At 50.0% G+C, this 21,385-nt stretch overlaps 6 protein-coding genes across 6 annotated transcripts; 1 reads left to right on the top strand and 5 right to left on the bottom strand.

Annotated features, from left to right (window-relative positions):
* Positions 1-177: 177 nt before the first annotated feature.
* Positions 178-2,349, bottom strand: N7473_005877 (RMD1 family protein; the record flags this gene model as incomplete). Its single annotated transcript, XM_057151817.1, has 3 exons — positions 178-452; positions 523-708; positions 777-2,349. 3 exons carry the CDS (start codon positions 2,347-2,349, stop codon positions 178-180), a joined length of 2,034 nt encoding a protein of 677 aa, XP_057009622.1.
* Positions 2,350-3,591: 1,242 nt separating this feature from the next.
* On the bottom strand, positions 3,592-3,813 carry N7473_005878 (uncharacterized protein; the record flags this gene model as incomplete). The annotated part of the gene is made up of 1 exon (XM_057151818.1): positions 3,592-3,813. One exon carries the CDS (start codon positions 3,811-3,813, stop codon positions 3,592-3,594), a length of 222 nt encoding a protein of 73 aa, XP_057009623.1.
* A 73-nt stretch (positions 3,814-3,886) lies between these two features.
* On the bottom strand, positions 3,887-5,770 carry N7473_005879 (uncharacterized protein; the record flags this gene model as incomplete). The annotated part of the gene is made up of 1 exon (XM_057151819.1): positions 3,887-5,770. The coding sequence occupies one exon, from the start codon at positions 5,768-5,770 to the stop codon at positions 3,887-3,889; it is 1,884 nt and encodes a 627-aa protein (XP_057009624.1).
* Positions 5,771-10,740: 4,970 nt separating this feature from the next.
* On the top strand, positions 10,741-11,382 carry N7473_005880 (isocitrate lyase/PEP mutase family protein; the record flags this gene model as incomplete). Its single annotated transcript, XM_057151820.1, has 1 exon — positions 10,741-11,382. The coding sequence occupies one exon, from the start codon at positions 10,741-10,743 to the stop codon at positions 11,380-11,382; it is 642 nt and encodes a 213-aa protein (XP_057009625.1).
* A 369-nt stretch (positions 11,383-11,751) lies between these two features.
* N7473_005881 (uncharacterized protein) lies at positions 11,752-12,286 on the bottom strand (the record flags this gene model as incomplete). Its single annotated transcript, XM_057151821.1, has 3 exons — positions 11,752-11,957; positions 12,023-12,151; positions 12,235-12,286. The coding sequence occupies 3 exons, from the start codon at positions 12,284-12,286 to the stop codon at positions 11,752-11,754; spliced, it is 387 nt and encodes a 128-aa protein (XP_057009626.1).
* A 1,987-nt stretch (positions 12,287-14,273) lies between these two features.
* On the bottom strand, positions 14,274-17,808 carry N7473_005882 (putative C2H2 finger domain protein). The gene is made up of 4 exons (XM_057151822.1): positions 17,541-17,808; positions 16,212-17,149; positions 15,994-16,133; positions 14,274-15,916 (listed from the first exon to the last, which is right to left on the bottom strand). The coding sequence occupies exons 2-4, from the start codon at positions 16,612-16,614 to the stop codon at positions 15,143-15,145; spliced, it is 1,317 nt and encodes a 438-aa protein (XP_057009627.1). The 5' UTR covers positions 16,615-17,149; positions 17,541-17,808; the 3' UTR covers positions 14,274-15,142.
* Between the last annotated feature and the right edge of the window lie 3,577 nt (positions 17,809-21,385).

Below are 21,385 nucleotides of genomic sequence, written 5' to 3' on the forward strand. Positions count from 1 at the left end.
AGGTCACATTGGATGACATTGAAATGAAAGGTTGGATTCGTGGTTGACAAAATCCATGTAAAAAGAAACACCATATTTTGTCATTCCAATCCATACCATATCCCAGATTAAACACCATATTACCATTCCCAAATTGTGCATGTACAATATTAACTAACCCTATCAAGACCCTTCCAATCAAAGACCCGGTCCCATAATCCCGCTCATACCCATATCAGACCCACCCGCAGACGGGATAGACGGGCAAATACAGCCTGGCGGAGGATTAGCAGCAGAGTATGATATCCCTGACGGCACCGCGCGAGGAGAGTGGCCCATAGCACGGGCAATGATGGCTGCAGGGTTGGTGGCGGCGCCTTCACGGGCGTGCAGGAGGCCGAAGCGTAGGAAGACTTCGGAGATTGTGACGAGGATGGAGATTATGATTAGGACGATGATGATCCAGGTTTGGTCTGAGGGATGTGGATTAGTATGATGAGGGTGGGAAGGGGGGTTGGGCTGGGATGTAGGTGAAAGACGTACGAGAAGTTCGATTATCGGCAATCGAGTCGGATAGAATTTCTGCGAGGTCGAGGAATACGCGGCAGCGCTCGTTGAGTACTTGAATGCGCGGTTTGATCTCGAGATACTCGCGCACGGCGATGTAAAGAGGGTATAAGTTGGGTTCGCTCTCCCAGAAGAAGTTCGGGACGTCGAGCATATTCGATGCTGTGGGGGTTAAAACAGTTAGCAAAAGACATGTACCACAAGATTTGCACAAACACATCACGACTTACAAAGATTGACCTCAACTCTGCTCTTAAAAAGACGACCCAGAATACGGAAGACTTCTTCACGCTTCATGCCTAGCTTTCCGGTCATTGCTAGTCGACGCGGAACGTCCTTTGCATCGGCCATCTGGCGAGCCATCACCTCTTCGAAGAAACACAATTTCGTGCTCTGCGAAATGCCATGACTGATGGCCAGCTTGATCATATGGTCACCGCTGCGGAGCGTGATCATATCATTGTACACACGCGGTCGAGAGATCTCCGTCGAGTACTCGAAGTGGAACTCTTCCGTCTCGAAATCTTCTTCGTGAAGGGGCATCGTCGCCAGCGGAATAGGCGTCCCTGTCGCCGAGGATGTGGCAAACGCTAGATCTGCCAGCAGATCTTTCTCCTGTCGTTCTGTGAAATTCCAGAAGACTACCACGCCATAGCTGAAGACGAACATCTCGGCGACGTTGTACAGAGTCCGGGCTGGGGTTTCTGGCCTGGGCGACGATACAGCCTGTAATGGAGGGGAAGCCCGGTCCCTGAGGAGATGCCCGTCGTCAGAGCTGTGACGACGGCGTCGAGGGCGCGGCTCCGGGGTTTCTTGAGGTTGTTGGACTTCTGAATGGGCAGTGCTATGCTTTGTACCATTATCATCGGCACTGGTAGCATTTTCATGCCCTTCCTGAATCCGAGCATCCTCCTCAGAAATCCGATCAAGATATCCCTCTCGATGCTCCTGTCTCTCCCCATGACCATTCCCACCACCCGGCGAAGCTCCAGCGTTATGCTCATCCTCATGACGACCATGCCCAACAACCGAATGCTCCTCAACCTCACCCATATAATCCTCATGATGATCACGCAGCTCATTTCGCTCAATCTCCTCATCAAGCAAGGACCGACCACCTGGGAACTTCAGCACAGGACTACTGCGCAGTCGATACCCCTCATGACCCGGTAACAGTGGCAAATGATACGCCGTGTACAAACAATCATCATAAAGCTTCGTCCTCGCCCCATGCGCATCCTTCACAAACGCAGCCACAGACCCCATCTTATAAGCCTGCGCCGTACAATAAGCCGTCACCCTAGCAAGCTTCTCCGTCCGTCTTGCCTTAGGCAACCGCTCAGCATAACTCTTCGCCCGCTCAGGCCCAACACGCCTCTTCCTCAAGGTCTCCTCCTCAGCCAACAACGGCGCAATCTCATTATCAACCCCAAAGTCCCCACCAAGCCTCTTCTGCGCAAGCAATTGATGCCGAATCGCCTCGGGGTCAATATGTCTCTCCCGTGCTAGACGCTGAACAAGCTCCTCATCCACGAGATCCAGCTCATCCCGCCCTTCACCATCATCATCATCTTCCTCCTCCGGTTCCCCCACCCCGCCGGTATCCGGGAGTAGCACCAATTTCTCGCTGACCTTGGTCGTCCGCGGAGGTAGGCGCGGTTGCGCCGCAAGTCGACCACCCTTGGTGGTTGCGCTGGCTGCGGCACTTGCACTGCTGCCCCCGCTGGCACTGGCGATCAGTCCGCCCGCGGCGGATGCAAGGCGGCGAGAGCGCGAGATCGGCGGCGGATGCCGCTGCTGCATGGACGGCACGTCCGAGGCATATTGGAGCACGTTGTCGACGGTGATGAAGCGGGTGGAAGGGGATCGGCGGCGCCGGGGGCTGCTGCGGGTTGTTGGTCGCGGGAATCGGTGACCTAAAGAGTGAAAGAGGCAGCGCGTGCCTTTGTCTCAGTATATGTTGCAATGATGCATTGGATGGGATTGTTGGAATTCGAATTCGTCTTTCATGCAATGCAGTTACTGCTTCCTGCTTGCACTTTTGCTTTTTCTTTTTTTGGAGGGGATTGCGGGCAGGTTTGGGTATAGCTTTGAGCTCTCTCTTACCAGGACGGTCGGGCTACGCTGGCTGGTACCCCGTCCACGGGCAGGTGGTGTCATTGTTGTGGTCCTCCTTGTGCTTGACTTCAGTTGTCTTTCCAATTCTCTGAGTACTTCGGCGTGGAACAGGGGGAGGGTAGCGAGTGGAGTGGTTAATCGTAAGGAATTGGGGAATATCTGGACTTGCTTCTTTCCAGCTCCTCTTCGCCAGCTTTCCCAAATTCCCATTGGGCGCTAGTCTCATTACGGAATAGCCGGGCCAATGTGGATGACGTAATTTACTACTGTGTATTGTATTGAGACGGAAATCTTTCAGTAATGGGTCCCGTGATATGCCACGTGTTTTGTGAGCCAATCACATTGTTCCGGCCGGTCATCGGCGCCGCGGAACCAAGGATTCGCAGATGCGCGGATCCGGGGTAAGCTTGTTATAGCGGATCGTCTAGACTCTGGGTTTAACATATAGTATTTACTGCATAGAAAAGAGAATTGATACGAGGACAAATCACTTGATAGACATAATTCATTGAGAATACACTATCGACACTAGTTACTTGAGTACTAGTTGCTCTCATATTACTTAGAGCAGAAAATGCAAAATTCTATGTATGGCACAGATGGCAGCAAAATGATTTTCAAGGGGTGTAGATGCAAGTGGTGAAATAAAACAGAGAGGGAATAGTAGTTCAGCAAGAAATAGAGCCAGAGACAAAAAATCAAAACCAGAAAAACGCCGAATTGCCAATCTGTCGAGTGCTTGAGTAGGTTCACCAAGATCATCATACTGCCATACCTGGGTAGCGAATATGAGCAAATGGGAACCTGATATGTGTAAGGGGTTTTCGCTAACGAAAAGGGTGAGTAAACAGCCGTTGTCATCACCATGCAAGATTGTAAAGGCAAGATCGAAAAAAACAGAGGCGCAAAAAAAAATCAATCGGAGCTTCAGGAATAAGAACCGTCACGACGGAGCTTTCGATCATCCTCCCAGATCTCTTTCTTCATCTGAGTCAGCTTCTGGTGCCAGTCTTCCAACTTCGTAATCATGTCCGCACGGGGATTGACCTGGCCCGCCAGGTCGTCATGCAAGGAGCGGTACTTGGCGTAGGCTTTCTTGAAACGCTGAGATTTGTCCCACAGCTGCCTCTGGGCGACCTTGTGGCTCATGGGTGGCGATGCACTGCCCGTGCTGCCTCCGCTCGAGGTACTGACCGCTCGGCGCCGCTTGATTTCATTGTTGCTAGGCGTCGCACGAGCTCCCAGGGGGGGTTGCGGCTGCCGGTCGCTCGGGTTCCGCCTTGCGCTTCAAGGGATTGACGGAAGCGGGTCCTCCCTTGCTGGCGCCATTGGCCGGTCGCGTGGAGCTCAAAAGGCTAGAAACTGCTCCCGTAGCCTTAGCTCGGCCAAGCTGGGAGATAAGTGGGGAGGATGACGAGGAACTGGAAGAGTGGTTGTTGCTGTCGGAGCGGCTGCGACCGGTCGCATCGGAGGCACTGGCGGGGGGAGAGGAAAGAGGAGAAGGCTTCTGAGGGGAGGTGGAGAGTCGGACGGAGGGAGGTCGCTTGGCCGCTGCCTTGGTAGCTTCGAGCTTGGGAGTGGGTGCTTCGGCCTTGAGGACCTTGGGTGTAGGCGCCGCAGGTGTATCCTCCTTGAGGCGAGGCTTGGTCAGAACCTGTGTCGTCTTCTTGGCTGGGGGCTGCGTGGTCTTCTTGGCTGCAGTCGCCTTGACTGGCTTGGGGCGTTCGGCTGGAGCTGGGGATGGAGCTCGTGCAGGTGCAGGAGGTGGTGAGGCATCGGGCAATTCGTCGTCAGACTCATCGGAATCGTGAACGAACTCGGCAGACTTGTACTTGGTCTCGGTGGCAGCCTTTGCTGGGGGTCTTCCGCCGGTCTTCTTGGTGATTCGACCGGTCAAAGTACTGTTGGTATTCTTGTTCTTTGCAGGACGCTTGGCGGCTTCCTTTTCCACTCGTGCCTTTGCCGCAGGGGTACTCGACTTCTTGGGGGCCGCAGCAGGAGTACCCTTCGGGCGATCCGTCTCGTTGCCAGTGGTGTCCCCATCCTTCCGATCGTCGGCACCGTCCATGGTCATCCGTGGCGTGGCCGGCTTCTTACCCGCCAGCCCGCTCTGGAGGTTGAGTTTCGACAGACACTTTCCCTTGCCCCGTTCCTCCTTTGGCAGCAAACTCTGCCACAGCTTGTCCGTTCGAGAAAGACGCATGCGATCAAAGGCAGAGATCGCCTTGTCAATGGCCGCCTGGCGGTCATCCTGAGTCGGGTAAGGGAATTTCCACACATCCAGGTCCTTGTAGAATTTGTCCTTCAAATCGTACTTTTCACGGTCAATGCGATTCTCAGTGCCGTATTTCTGGACGAGGGCGGTGCAATCCTCAATGGTCGATCGGGTCTGGCGAGCGAGGAACTTGGCCGATACGGGGCGGATGGCGAGGAGGTGGATGAACGGGGTCTTGAGAGCTTGCAGGCGAGCGCTGTCCTTGGCCTGGGTGGAGGGCGCAGAGGTCGGGGTCATCCCAGGGAGAGGAGATCTGGGGGCTCCCAAGGTTGGGCTCGAGGTCAGGGACCGATTGTTGGCATTTCGGAGTAATCGATCCTTTTCCAAGACTGACTTAGTCTTCGAGGTACGGTGCATAGCGTTCATCGAGTTCGTCGCTCGCAGAGCCTTCAATTCCTCCGGGGTTTGAATCATGTGTGTTGACTTGGAAGCCTTGCCTCGCTCGAATGCATTGAGGCTTTCCTCCAAGTTCGCCAGGGCCTGGTCGGTGGCAGCTGTAGCTTCCCTAGCCTTTTCCACTTCCAGGCTATGGCTCATGACACCGGTGAAGTAGAGATTCTGCTTGTCATAGGAGGTGTGGTAGATCTCGGACCGGTGTGTTTCGGGGTATGCGTGGAAGGATTGGGTCTTGTTGCCAAAATGGAGGGTAGGGTGTTTTCCTAGGCGAACTTTGGCAGTAGAATCGTCTGATCGGAGGCTTGAAATGAGTTCGTCGAGGGTGTTTTGCGCGAGATTCAGCCGCATAAACTGAGCCGGTTTGGCGGCTGCGTCACCCGGCTGATCTCCGGGGCGGAGAGATAGCCCGGTCTCGGGGATCTCCAGGTCGGTCATGGTGAGGAAGTGAGAGTCACCAGCCAGAAGATCTGAAAAATAAATTGAGAGGTAATAGGGAGGAGATTGTTGAAGTGAAGAGGGTCGGATGGCAGCGTGAGAGCTGCAGGTCAGGCGGCCAACTGCACGGGGAAGTGAGGCAACACCGGCATCAGATCGAGTAGCCGAGAGGATGATGCCGGAGAGTGGCGAGAGGAATAGGAGGGAATGGTGGTGTTGGAGGGAGTATTGAGAAGAACGAGAGAGTCTGGAGGGGTAGAAGGAGAGTGAAATTCGGAAAGTTGGGGAGAAAGTTCGGGAGAGAAAGTGAGAGAGGAAGAGAGGAATGAGGAGAGGGCGAGCAAGGCGAAGCGGAGAGTGGGGAGGAGAGTGTAGAGTAGCTGACGGGGGAGGCCCTGGGAGACTCCGTAGAGTGTAAAAAGAGAGGTACCAGCCAGTACCGACAGTACAAGAGTACAGACTCCGGTAATGGGTAAAATTACAGGGGACTCTTTCTTTTTTCGGGTACCGAGCAGGGCGTTGTCGGAGTCTCTTCTCGGTCTTAGCTGTTAATCAGGTTAATTAACTAACAGCTGATAGTGGTTGAGCTGAATTGGATAGTTTAAATAATGAGGATATGAAGGAGAATTAGTTATGGTCTGTATCATACAATCTAAGCAGCCATATAGGAGAGGAAGACTTTATTCTCTTCGACTCGTTCTATCCATCTGCTTTAGTCTCCTAGTCAACCTAGTTTAACCCTCTAGCCATTTACTTTCTTTAATCCGATTATTCTTATTATTAATTAGTTCCAGGACCATGATTGACCTGCAATCCAATCTATTTACGTTTCCACCCCCAACAACCCAAACCCTCGTGGCGACCGCAATTCACATTGTGAAGGAACTTGGGCTGATCCTCCGGAAGACCGATCCGTCTTGTCTCATCATCCCTGGCTCCATAAATTTTCCTTCTGTTTTCATATGCTAAGTGGTAAGATCCATAATTGATATCCATCTGGAAAGGAATAATAAATTGAAACCGCCCCTCTCCAGAGAGACAAGAAAGGAAGAAAGAGTTCCGAACCGAACGATAGTTCTCTGATTCTTTGATTCAACCACCTTCTATTCTATTATTACATTCCTTTTGTCTTCAATCCAGGTTTCCTTTGATCGATGTGTTTGATCTAGTCTAATCTGTAACTCGCCAAACTAATGCGATCAATCCTTTTTGTCCTGTTCCTTCTTTCCATTATGATGCACCCCCTCCAGCAACAACACCCCCCTGTCCCCTCGATACAATACCTATTCCCCTTTCACCTACTACTACTGTCCTCTACTTCTTTAGCTTCCCTTTGCTCCGAACGCAGTCCGGTCAGGTTGTAACGCTGTACACCCTGGCCGACCCTGTCCAACCCCCCGGACAATACGAACTAAGCGCAGCCGACCTACTAACTTAACGCCATGCCGCCAGAGGAGGGGGGGGGGGGGGGGGGTGGAAAGTCAATACCAAACTCCTTAGAGAACCGGAGGTCCGGGACAAATTGCTGACGACTTCGTTATCTCCAGATGATGTTAGGGAGCACGATACTTGCTCGCTAGTCTTGAATAGTCTATTATCATGTTTTGTATAGTATGATTCTTGTATCCATACCTTGTGTATACTCTATATCTTTTCTAGAAATGTAGAAATACGATGGATCCATCTCAACTCCTACCAATTCACCATCTTCCGCGCTACCCTCGGAAGTAGTACGGGAAGTCGTGTGAGGAGAACCTGTCTCCATCCGCGGACAAGAAAAAAAAAATGGGGCTTGCCGAGTCCAGCCCATCCAGTGTCCACCACCAGCGAGTCGCGACCAACACCCCCTCAGTTCTCCAAAAAAGGTTCAAAAAACAAAAACGGGTGTGTCCGGGTGGTTTGACTGCTCGGGTCCTTTCTCCAGTTTTTCTTCCCTCCTCATACCTTGACGAGGTTTTGTCGGCAGAGAATACTCCGTAGGGCGGAGATAGACTACGGGGACGGAGCGGTACACGCGTACGAAGTAGAACTATGTAGTGATTATTATCTTCAAGAAAGATACACGAGACTACGCGAATAATTCAAGTTCATCAACCCTGGTGGTTCTTTTTTCCCTTCAATCCTGGCATGGGACATACCAGGGCCCAGGGCAGCAGGGCTAATGGGATCCATTGACCCTGCTCGGGACCTGTAATTGTCCCTCAATGACGGCCGATCACCCGCCCTCCACCTCCCATCGATCCCCGAGGAATGTGTGTACTGGAAATTTGCCCCTCGTTCATGCACGCAGGCACGGATCCAGGAAGCGTGTACAACAGGACCGGCCCGTGGTGATTTGGTGAGGGATCACCCTAGGTAAAGTAGTAAGGTATTGTACCCAGGTACAGTACCCTGAGTAATTAGCTACAGAGCACTAACTAACTAATGATAATGCCTTGGAGTAGTTGTGTAAATGTACCGTACCTGGGCACCGTTTGGGCTAAGACGCCATACTGTAACTTGTAACTCCGTACAAGTAGTACGGATTATACTCGTGTTTAAAGAGCACTAGTACCTTGCCAAGAGAATACAGCAGGCTGTGAGAATGATAATGTAACTATTTGTAGATACATGAATAATTACTGCTTACTTGAAGACTTTTTTTAACTCTGCCCTGCTATCCAAATAATTTGAAGTACCGAAAACCGCATGTTACCAGCCTAGCTGAGGCCCTGACTGCTACCGAATGCGAGTCAGTAAAAAGGTAAATTTCCCGATCGGTCGCAAGTATGTACTCCGTACTGTAGCCCATCATAATCCTACACGGTTTAGGATTGATTACGGAGTACTGATGCCCAGTCTACCTGTTTAAGCAGTCCCGGTCGGGCCCTTCTCTGGCCACCGGTGACGGGCGTTTAATTAACTGACTAGGCTTGGTAAGGCGGAATTATTGAGTTGTCCCTCTCCTCCGGAGAAAGTGGTCCATGGTCCACTGGGGCCGAACGTGAAAGGTAATCAATTATTAGTGAGTGGGCACCCGACGACTCTTGAGATCATATCCTGTGGAGGGTCCAAGTCAATTATCCTGCTAATAATTATGTACTCGGTGTATAATGGAATGCATACAATAGGTAGGTTTGGGTTGAATAGGTCGTTCATAGTCCACTCTAGTACAGCATACAGAATAATAATAATCCAGTAGTGCCGACTGTTCAGCAGGGGAGAGGTACATGCACAAAGTTAGCTAAATGTCAATCATCATCACTCCGGTAACTCCCCTGGGACAGCCAGGTACTGTAACATACAGTACAGCAGTCAGTAATCTATCCACTTGATTATTATGTATTACTATTCCAGACTAGAACATTCACAATGATTATAAATGTCGCCCCATCCTTCAGACAAAAAACGAGGGGCATGGGTATGGAACAAATGGCCATGGACAAATCCATTCCTTTTCTGCGACAGGGACAACAGGCAAGATCTCTTTCTCCGTCATTCTTAGCCAACGAAAAGCGAACCAGCCAGCCCCCTCAACGAGGCATTTGGTGCACTCTGATTGGGAATTCCTCCGTTGCACGGCCGCATGGGCTGGCTCCGTTCATGCGCCATTGCGCGCCCCCCTCCAATCCGACCGTCGCCCAATAAGCCGGGCTCCGGGGGAGGCGTTCCCTGACAGGACAGGGCAGGGCCACTTTGTTCGGGTGCTTTTCCGTCCTGCGAGTCGATCAGCTCGATCCGATCACGGTGCCGACACGTCGATGATGATGGTGGATGTGCATGCGTCTACTAGACTAGGCTCTGTACGATAGTTGAGGTTCCATCTGTCTGACATACAGTAGTGATCATTACCATCCGGCTTCGTATGGTGTACATACAGTAGTGTCGTACATACATACTACTGGACGTAGGGGGAGTGCACGGGGAAATCAGATCAGATGCAGATCAGGATCTGATCTGCCGGTGATAAGGGTTGGAATCAGGGAAATCCATATATACTCATACCACAGTAAAGTAGTCAGTCAGTCCTTACTGATAGAGATCTGGCGGCGACCATGGTCATGCTACAGTCCCTCCTGACTACTGTATTATCATCGCTATGCTACTACCATGCCCACCACATTATTTCCCTGCTTTCTCAGCTCTCTTCAACCCAAAGCAGCCCCATCAAGTAAGTACTGTAAGCAACCCTGATTCCTCAGTAGTCAATCCCCGGCCGAGAGAGGGGGGCATGTTAGACGTGGATCCCCTTGCTGCAGAGTCCGCCCCAGTGGACCACTCACTACAGTAGTAAAATACTCAGCCTGCCACTCGCGCCTCGCTGTGTAGCCTTGGAAACCAATCTCACTACAGTAGCCAGCTAGCTAGTTCGTTAGTCGGGGTCTGAGACAGGGTTGAAGAATTATTAATAACCAGTCCTGGTCCTGCGTGGTCGCTCGTCTGACCACCAAGTTCAAGTCCCGAATTCCAGAATACTTATTTCCAATGTACTAATCGAAAACCCGCAGATCTTGAAGGGTCAGCTTGATGCAGTATTACCAAGCACAGCCAGACAGCCACGATACGAATTTATTGTTATACGGGCCTTGGTCTCCCTAGATCTTCACGGTTTATGGTCCTAATGAAGAATATATAGCCTGACTATACTTTCCACCGAGGTCTCCTCTCCGACGGAGACCCGACCTGATTGTGCTCTCGGATTGGTCACTTTGATCGCAACGTTCTCGTGTTGACCATGACTCAGTAACTTACTTAACGAACTAATTAGCTATACGGGGATCCATTGAAGAATCACAGATTCGAATTGAAAGTATAAGAACAATCTGCAGTTGCTCTACCTGAATTGAATTTAGGAATCGATTTACCTCGGTATTGATGTACTGTCATCTTAACCAATCCCTCCTATACAAGCGCCTCCACCATTTCCGATCTACAATTCCAATCTACAATTCAACAACACCACCACCACTCAAAATAAAATAACCACGACAATGCCCTCCCAAAACGAAATCGCCAAACACTTCCGCACCCTCCACAACCCCAGCGACCCCCTAATCCTCACAAACATCTACGACGCCAGCACTGCCTCCCTCATAGCCTCCCTCCCCACAACCCGCGCCCTAGCAACAGCTTCCTTCGCCGTCGCCGCCACCCTAGGCGTCGACGACGAAGCCCTCACAAAGACCCAAAACCTCTCGACCCTCAAAACCATCATCTCCGCCGCCCACCGCGTCAACCCCTCCCTCCCCGTCACAGTCGATCTCCAAGACGGCTACGGCGATGATCTAGCGGCAACCATCAAGGAAGCCATCGAGCTTGGCGCAGTGGGCTGTAACCTCGAAGACATGGATAACACAACTGGGAAATTACGTCCCTTGGATGAGGCTGTTGCCCGGGTGCGGACTGTCGTTGAGGCTGCGAGGGAGGCTGGGTGTCCTGATTTTTCATTGAATGCCCGGACGGATGTGTTGTTTCAGGAGGGGAAGACGTTGGAGGATGCTGTGCAGAGGGGGAGGGCGTTTTTGGAGGCCGGGGCTTGGACGGTTTTTGTTTGGGGGGTCCGGGAGGAAGGGGAGTATCGAGGGAGGAGGTGCAGGTTTTGGTTAAGGAGTTTGGGGGGATGGTTAATGTGAAGATGAATTTGAGGGAGGGGTTCTTGGGGGTTAAGGAGATTAGGGAGTTGGGGGTTGCGAGGGTGAGTTTGGGACCGGAGTTGTGGAAGGTTGCGATGAAGGCTGTTAAGGAGCAGGCTGAGTTGTTGTTGGCGTAGAGAGAAGTGTATAGTTGAGTGGACGGAGATGGTCGAGGATATACTTGGTGTATAGTAGAAGGGTATATACATACGAGTATGCTTCGTCACCTAAATGAATGAGATTTGGAATAATTGGAATCAAATCAATCATAAATCAAATTATCATTACTTGAATAAAGACACAATCCTGCTACAGTACTCCAACCCAAGACTAACAATCTGTTCCTTAGCTATATTCAGACCTCTACTATCACAACTTACCACAAACCTGCGGCTTAGTACAAATCCCATTCACACACTTATTCCGATAAGAATAGCAACAATTCTCATCCGACAAACAAGGCCCATTATCTTCCTGACAACTCGGCCACTTCTCGTCCGTCGACCTACATTTACTCGCAGCACAATAGCCTGAGCAACAATTACCGACAGTGTTGTCTGGCAAATAGCAGTTTGCTAGGTAGGGATAATTAGCATGATCAATCTAAACAGTACAGTCTGGCTGGGATCCTCCAACTTACCGTAAACACTCAGACAGGTGGCAGTCGGCACACAGGTTGTCACCGTCGTGGCAGTAGGTTTCGTGAAGGTGACTGTAGTGCAAGTTTCGGTGCCGACACAGGCATCAAACTTGCCGCATCCTGCTGCGGCTGTGTAGGTTAGATGGGAGGCCTGGTCAGCAAGACATTCTGGAAATGAATAGAAATTAGGTACTGGAAGGCAAAGAACATACAAGAGAGCGCAAGATGGGAAGCAAATAGGACCAAAGTTTTGGAGAAATACATCGTAAGTTAATTGATTCTCGGAGATTTAACAAAGCAGGTAGTTTGGATAGATACTCAATAGATGCTGTCGTACAACATATCCTCTCACACCCCGAGACCTCGATCTTTATACCCAGCATTCCCTCCCCAAGACAAAGACATATTCCAAGTCATTTGATATCAAGATTTAAGACATCCACGACCTAAATACGAACCCCTCCATCATTCCCAACCGGTCATATCTACCCATCAAATATAGGTTAGTACCAAATGGAAACCTGGGGTTTCCGTTCGCGGGGGAGGCACGGGCGCTCTTGCCACTTAAATACGAGAAAGCTAATGTGAAACCCTGAACCCATCCTAGGCGTGCTGATTTACAATTGGTATGGCGTTGAGACAATCTCGGTTGGAAAGTCTCGGCTTTAGTCATTTCTTAGGTGTAGAGATCTCTGGGCTGGAATGGGCCGAGACTGGGTTTGGCGTGTGAATTGATTGGGATGGGAGGGAGCGGAGTGGATGGAGGAGTGTGCTTTGTTTCCGATACTTACCGAGTGTAGGATAGAGGTAGATCTATGGTTAAAGAGGAAGCTATGTCTTGTTGTAGGATACTCTTAGCTAGGTAAGAGTATTTTGTACAAGGTCTCGCTCTCTACGGACAGTACCATACCAGCCACCTAAATCCAAGAAGAAGCAAATATCCCACAAACACCCCAGCGCCAAAACTGGGCACCACAGCCCTGCCATTCTACACAGTCCAGAACCCAAAATCCATAACCCATAACCCAGGGTCGAACGCCTCGGCTGATGTTTCAACAGGGAAATACCCGGGCGCCTGTTCCAACAACCATCGTACCTACTATACCCAATGACTGGAACCAGAACCACCTCCAATTCCGTCCCTTACAATAAGGCTGACATACATCAGAGACCGGAGACTATAGACTGGGTAGTCCAGTCCAGTCCTCCCTACAGAATGCATAATGTCTCACACCGAACTTCATGGTATCATTCACTCTAAAATTGAAACAAAGAAACCAATGCGGGTACTCGACCTCGATATGCTAGCTACCGGGTTTCCCGCCAAGCTTGCGGGCCGTGGCTTAGACGGGGATCATCGCCCTAGAGCGTGGATTATTCACTCAGCTGGTCTAGCCTGACACTGTGACCCTGGGGGGTTGGTATTACTGTACCGTAGTACAGTGATGTTCCATAAGTTTTTAACACACAGCCCCACTTCTGAGATTACATAATATTCTGCCAGACAAACTCATTGTGATGTAGCTGCATTTATCAACCCCCGCTCATTAATTTCCTTTAGTTTTTCAAAAATAAGACTCGATTAATTCGAGCGAATTTACTACGTTCCAAATTTCATAGTTTTAGGTGAGAGAATAGAGTAGGCCATACCTCCTGTATACAAATGTAGTAGGCGGTGATAGCGGTGAGATGGGTGGGTCTAGGGTGTGTTAAAAACTTATGGAACATCACTGTACGAGCTCAATGCCATAAATAGACTGAGGAAGCCTGGACGGCGGGTTGTAACTTGAAGACTTTGTATTATCGTATTATAATTCTTGGGTTTAGGTTGATGTTCAGGTTCAAGGTTAGGTACTGGTCCAGATATCGGGCGTGAATAAAGTAAGAGCCTCAATCCTACCGTTTGATTCGTATCCCATGCACCTATCGAGGGAAAACTCTAGAGGGGGAGGCCTTGGTGAAACGTATGAAGAGCGGTATAATATTAACAGGGTCCCATTTGGAAACCCGAGATGAGTGGACTGATAAACCAACTGATGACATCTGAGGTATTTCAAAGGACCATGTAGAGTACATTTAGAAAGAACATTCAAACAGATGCAGTAAAAGCTCTAAATGCTAGCAAAGGGGCTTGAATATCTAATTATCCTGCTCGACATCCTCATCCTATTCTAAGCTACATAGATCTCTCCATACTTTCTACATGAGGCGAAACTTTGTAAGAGAATAACCTCAATAATATGAAGGATAGCAGCAGCTGGTCTATTAACACACTAATCGTACAGAATCAGATCGCCAAAAGGGTGGATCGCACTCACAAAATGGTATTCGATGCGAGAGCAAAGAAAACAAAACGCAAGAACATTAGTAAGAAAAAAGAAATGAAACACGAAGACAAAAGGTATTAAGAGGAAAGATGTATGAAACACAAGAAGGAAAAGAAAGGAAAGGGAGAAAAAAGAACGCAAGAGATATGCAACGCAAGCAACAAGAAAAAGCAGAAACGACAGACGCAATAAAAAAAAGTCAGTAGAAAAGAGGCACAAGAAATAACACATAAATAACCCAAATACCAACCAGACACCGCACCATGGGACTGACACTCCCAATCAAAGAACCCCAATATCCCTGTTTCCAAATCCAGTACAATGTTAGCCCATAAGAATTCCCCAGTCCTGCGCTCTATCTATGCTATTTCCTCGTCTGGTCGTGTCTCGGTAAAGCCATGTCATCCGCACGCAAGCGATCAAAACAAAACAGATGGGATAGGGATTATTGTTGTGAAGGCAGTGGGGATGACAACCTGATCAACAAGCAAAATAATAATAATGAAAAGTGCCTCCGGACAGACTCCAGAGGGAGAAGGAGGGTTTCAGTGTCACACCCCTTCCAGTAGTAGAGATAAAGAATCAACAGAAAAGACAAAACAAGATGCAATCGCGCGGTAGAAGCACATGGAGGAATAAATCGAAGAGCATTGGAAAACTGTGTTGTTTCTGTTTTCCATGGGAATCGAGGATGCAAATGAAGCAATTCAACAAAGGAAATAAACGGTAAGGGGATGATGTTTTTCAAACAAAAGAAAGGTTTGTGATGAAACACCCGACACGGTGACCCGCATCATACCGGGGTCGACCAAGTATGATCACCCATTCGGGACTTGGTCTCGTAGTTATCTGGCTCGGTGCTGGTAGGTCGACGGATGGTGGAATTGGGGAAGTACATGTGAGGAGGCATCGAACTTGGGTAGGCCGGGCCAGTAGGCTCAGGATAAGCAAAGTCGTTGGCCGAACCAGGCGAAGGCATGCTGCCGTGAGAAGGTGAAGCCCATCCCAGGCTGGTCATGTGTGGGCTGCCACTGACGCTGTTAGGTCGGTGGTCGCTGTTCGCTGGGGGCTCAAGCGGCTGCGGAGGACCATAGGGGTTCGAGGTCATCGATGGTCGAGCATGAGGTGCGCTACCATAGCTTGAAAGTGACGGAGAAGTGGCCGTGGGGGAAGCACGGGGACTGCCTTGAGAAAAGTCGCCTCGAACGTGAGGAGGAATCGGCCCGCTGCCCATGTAGTAATCGCCAGCTGAACGGTGCATGGTCAGTGGTGGAAGATCACCACCAGGGGACATGGACGCGTGCTGAGCCGGAGATGGAGTAGAGGGGATTGAATTATGATCGGGGAACATTCCCTCCGGACCACGGCCTCGTTCCTTGTTCTGGCGCAGATTGGCCTCTGTCTCGGCAGCTGCCTCCTCGATAGTCCCGGTATGATGATTTTGATGACGGGTGAGAGTTGTGCGGCGCGTGAACGTCTTTTGGCAGTTGGCGTATGGGCATTTGTATGGACGCTTTCCAGAGTGAATTCGACGGTGGCGTGCGAGTGATGAGGAATCGCTGAACGGCTGTACGAATTGGACGAAGGTCAGAATTGGTCATCTTCCAAAAGCACCCGAGAGACGTCGCAGATAAAGAGACATACCTTGCCGCATCGCTCACACATGTGAGGCTTCTCGCCGGTGTGTACTCGCGAGTGTACCGTCAAAGCCGAGCGTTGAATAAATTGCTTCCCACAGCCAGGCCAGTCACAGGCATGAGGTCGGATTCCAGTATGAATGCGCTCTGTAGAAAAGAAGTTTCAAGGTCAGCAACTAAGATACTCGGAAGGTGTCCAGCCACAGCCAGATTGCGTCCACATACCGTGTCGTGCGAGATCACTGCGGCGAGCGAATCCCTTGTTACAGGTTCCGCAGTGGAAAGTCTTCGGTGGCGCATCACCACCAGTCCTTCCAGAAGGCATAGGTGGTTGCTGCATCTGTGGTTCACCGGCATATCCACCAGGGACATAGCCCATGTTCCGAGGAGTCGCACCCGGGGGTTGCCCATAGTAAAAAGACTCGGCGAGTCCTTGATCCATGGGGACACCGGGAGGAGGATGAGCCGGGTATGCGTTGACGGGGTTATCCGAAGCGCCGGGCTCCGCCTTCATGGTTGGTTGATTCAACTGTGCGTTTTGCAGGTATTGTTGGTGTAGTTGTGCTTCTGCTGCTGCAGCTGCAGCGGCGGCAGAGTTCTTTCGGTTCAGGATGGTCGTGAAGTCCATGAGCCCGACCCCGATGAGGGAAGCTAAAGCACCGGAGCCAAGGAAAGCTCCAAGAAAAGCCTCCTGTCCTGCCTGAACCGTACCGACACGGTCAAAGCCTGATTAGTTGACTCTGCGACGAAGAATGGAGCAGGTATTCAATCCCATGCACTGGAATGCAAGGTTGCGCGCAAAGAGCAGGAACCCCCCCCAAAAAAGTACGAGACCAGACGACGAATAATCTGACTCTTGGGGAGAAGGAATGACCCGGTCAGAGAGTTCGCACTTGGAACAGTCTTTTTTCTCTGTTGTATTGAAACCTGTCCGAGTTTTGTCTTTGCCTTCGGGTAGCGTGTTTCGGGAGTCGGACGCGTCTATCGGTGGAAATGTCCGGACTTCCGGTAAGAGTCTGATCAGACAACAGAGGTCCCTTTCTCTTGGCAGGGACGATGTTCGAGGGTTGGGTGTTCCGTGGCGACAGCCGGGTACAGTCAGGGGCGTGATCGTTGATCGAAGTTTATCGCGAAGACGTAGCTAAGAAGGGGCAAAGCAGGTCCTATGACGAACATGCCAAGTTAGCTCGGAACGTGTAAGATGGAGATCCAGAGAATCATAAGCGCGCGCGCTTTTTTTCTCTCTCGTTCAACTCGGACCCGTCCCTCGAAACCGGAGCGTAGGCCCGCTGTGTCTTTGTTCTCCAGTGGTTCGCAGCCAACAGGGTATGTAGGCGCGGACGCACGAGGGATTCGTGCAGATGAAAGAAAGGCCAGCAGCCGTCCGTCCGGGATCTGGGTCTCGAGTCCAGCACTTATTTTTTTTTTCTCGAAAGGCGAACAGTCGGGCGCCGAAGAGAGGGAAGAGGGTCATCGGCCGGGCAGCAATGTCACGGGCAAGTCGGGGAGAACCGCGGCGTGGGCAGACAAGTCGCAGAGATCAAGGGAACCAACCTTTTCACGGAAGCCGAACAGACACGAGGGTCAAAATCAAGGTCTGTCGGTAGAGACGCGTGCTGGTTGGGAGGATAAAGAAGGTCGAGGGAAGGGAAGGCGCGAAAACAAAGTCGGTGGGGAGTCGTTGTCCAGTTGGAGCAGGCGGAAAGCAAAGCAGAACGTGTCGGGGTTGAGAATGTAGGGGAGTGGTGGTTGGTTGGACAAGGGAAAGAGGAGATGAATAGGATTAAGAATCGGGAGGTTAAACGGGGGGAGGGTATCAGAGGAGGATGAGCGGAGGAGAGAGAAAAGGAAGGTCGAATGAATGAATTAGGAGATTTAGGTGTGGTAGGTGCCACCAGAAAAGCGCATACATCATTATTTACATGATTCTCTTTCCCATACGGTTAGGGAGACTAAAATGGATAACTCCACTTAGCACCTTCGGAAGTTGTTCTGGAAATTGATCCCCCATGACGATCTGGGCTATTTTTCGATTTTCCTCTTTTTCCCATTTACAATTAGACGTTCATACCGAGTTTCTTAGGCAATAATATTATTCCATGTTTATGTCTCTATTTTCTGCTTCTACATACATAATTTGTACACCCTGAGATGATGATACTTGAGCTATCACGACAGTCGATCTGAAAACATTTAGAAAGACTATTCAAAAGAAAGGGACATAAGCATATCTGGCTGGACCGTGTCTCTAGTCTCTGATCCAGACTGCCCGTATACTTGCTGTCTGCCTAATTACTAAAAGCGTCTTCAGTTGTATAGGCCCCCATTATCACAGAATAATGAAACCAGGAAATTGCGACTATTATTGATTTATTATTACTGTATGTCCATATCCAATGTCATTCATTTTACAGGACAGGAGGCACAGCTTGGGTGACACTAAAAAACCTCCTATTTCCCTTTCCCCTTTCCTACAGTCTGCCAACAACCCCCAAATTCCCCAAGAAAATACGACGATATAAGTAAATAATAATAAATATTATTAAATCCAAAAAAAATACATCCAGTCGCACTAAGAACCCAAGACTTCGTTTATCCCTGCATTGCAAAAAAGCCAACAGAACCCTCCCAACTCGTTCTAGTCTCCCCCCTGGCTCCAGCAAAAAGAAGCGCTAGAAGGAAACCAGGCCGCACCAGAAGGACCGTCAGCAATTCCCGGCTCCACAACGTGCGTTTCTCCCCCGTCCCTGCGGCCGCTTCGACCAAGTGGATACGAGAAAGCGACGCCGATCTGAATCACAGAATAAATATTAAATCGTCTAGGGCTTTCAAGGGAGATGGTTCCCGACCTAGGCCTGGGGCTAGTGAGTTGATGATCTATATCATTGGTCTTTTCGTGGCTGTGGTCTTGTATGGCTTGCAAGCCTCATAGCCATACATCCTAAGGGATGAGGTTCTTCTTGAGAGCTGAGAAGCTCAGTAGTAATTACTAAATGGAATGCCTCGAGTTCGCTAGGGAAATGAAATCCGACTTGGTATATTATATACCACTAGTCTAGTGTGAAACGAGAATGTAAACCTTCTAATGGGGGGTGAATCATATGCAGATAATGACGCAAGTAGAGTATAGACTACAATATGTACTACTAACTCCTGTCTTGTTGAGGAGGATAGGAGTATGACTACCCAGTTATTAGTTACCAATTGACCTCATCTCATGTGACTCACTAATGCACTCCGTACGGAGTGCATGCAGACTAGTTATACTACCGCGACCGACTATGACTATATAGGAAAGATGTGATCGGGGGCAAAATGTGGGACCCCCTTGACGCGCTTCGTCCCGATTTCCCCCAAGTTCCAACTTGCAGGAAAGGGGCCCCTGGGCTGTCAAAACACCACATGTGGTGGCCATGGCCATGGCCACATGGTCAATGGAGAGGTCTTTGCTCTGGGGTTGTATATTCATTTTGGAGAACGATTGCTGTCTCCGTATGGTGTACAGAGTATAGATCGATTTAATCCCCCTGTTCTACGGTTAGAAAAGGAGGGAAAATCAGGCAAATGGTTGGACTATTTCTGGTTACAAGTCCAGTATGATGACTGCATGTCGATACGGACTACACGGAGGAAATGGTGCGACACGAGTTCAAAGGGAGGTAATCCTAGGATGATATGATTATATGATTACAGGGTGATCTGACAGTATAGGTACTGTACTGGATCAATCATCATAGGTCCTACAGGCAGGTACCTACGAAGGCCAGAATAACGACTCCTATAAAACCATAACTTGTCCATCGCAGCCCTGTAGAAAGCCAACTTCCAGACTAAGCGGAGGCAAAGAGGGGCGGATGTGCTTCACCATCTCGATAGTCTGTTCCCAGATTGCCCGCTAGTCAAATATTAACTCTCGCCTACACGGACGGTGGATTATGGAAGGTTTATTCACCTTCTAGAAGGTTTCTGATGTTGTCAACCCGTTCCCTGTCTTTTCCAACACGGGACGCGAGGTGGCTCGTTACACTTGACACCGCGGCATATGTCCATGATCATGATCATAATCGTGCAACCCTGTCAAGTTTCAAGTATCTGCTTACTACCTCGAACTTTCATTCTTTTCGGGAAAGTCGTATCCTCAACTATCGAAGACTCAAACAGTCGACACTATACACTATTCCCTATTCCAATCTCCCCTACCTCCTCCCCTTTTTTCAAACTATTAATCCCAGTTATCCATGACGATCTGCCCAAAAAAAGAAAAAACATAAGACATCAAGTGGAGCCACCCCAAGCGTCGGTAATTACAACCACCCCCATCAAAGATCAAACCCCCCTTTTTTTCTCCTTTGCTCCCCTTTCCACGCTAAAAAAAGCCGCCACGGCCGTTCAGCACCTTCAGCCTCCCCAAGTCCCCAACCCAACTTGCTTTTCTCCACTCTGCCACACGGCACGGAACCATGATCTCTCAGGATTGGCAGGATGGGCCATGCCAAGCCTTCTCCTGACCTTCTGGTCGCCTTCCAGAAGGAATTTCGAAGATTCGGAAAAAAACGCTGTCCGCCCGTTTGCGCATCATCCTGGAATTGGACGATGCGCCGGAGGTCCGAGTCCTTCTCCGAGGTTTGAACTGGCTAATAATCTACTGTAGTGGCTACTGTACTGCCTACTGTACGGAGTATGTACTACTCCCCTGGTCTGAAGGTGTTTGGTATACCGAATGCCCTGACTGGTTCGGACGGCCCAGACGCATGCATCATCCGGACCCAGTCTGAGGCTGTGCACTTCCGCCCTATCCCTTCTATGGCCCTGGCCTTGTTTCCTGAAGAGTGCACCTGGCAACGTGTATGTAGTATGTACTGCATGCCTGGCCGGCCCTAGTGCCCGACTGCCGCTAGGGGCGAATCTGGTATATGCCCGAAAAGGCTAAAGGGGGGCGAGGATTGGTTTACGGTTCACAAGGCAGATGACATTATTATTAGGGGAGAACCCGAGAACGAGAGAACAAGAGGTCACTAGTCAATTAGTTTCCCGTACGGAGTAGTTAGAGTTGGTTGGGCAGGAGAGCTCCCAAGTCTATGTATGGTGCTTGTTCGATAATTGATGAAACTAACTAAGCCTCCTTCTCCAGATTTTCCTTGATTCTTGCTCGTGGTCGCGATCTTCTTTCCTCTGCGAGTCTTTAAGAGATCCCCTCCCTGATCAACATCCCATTAATCAACGGTTATGACGACACTGTCATCTCCTCTCTCATCCGGAGATACACGGCTGTCTACTTCACCATACAGTGCTAACTAACCCGCGCACCGCCGAACCTCCTTCCTCATACCGAAATCCCATGTCTTAACTCCCAGCCACCTAACCAGCCAATAACCCATCCCCTAATTTCAACTGCCTTT

The sequence above is a fragment of the Penicillium subrubescens genome (assembly GCF_028828155.1).
Source record: "Penicillium subrubescens strain IBT 31985 chromosome Unknown utg000004l_segment0_segment0, whole genome shotgun sequence".
NCBI classification, from domain to species: Eukaryota; Fungi; Ascomycota; class Eurotiomycetes; order Eurotiales; family Aspergillaceae; genus Penicillium; species Penicillium subrubescens.

Excerpts from the sequence above, each read along its gene's own strand:
- N7473_005882 (XM_057151822.1), bottom strand. The coding sequence starts at position 16,614 with ATGGACTTCACGACCATCCTGAACCGAAAGAACTCTGCCGCCGCTGCA. Across the intron at positions 16,134-16,211 it reads CAGTGATCTCGCACGACACG|AGCGCATTCATACTGGAATC; the intron begins GTATGTGGACGC and ends TCTTTTCTACAG. Across the intron at positions 15,917-15,993 it reads TGTGTGAGCGATGCGGCAAG|CCGTTCAGCGATTCCTCATC; the intron begins GTATGTCTCTTT and ends CAATTCGTACAG.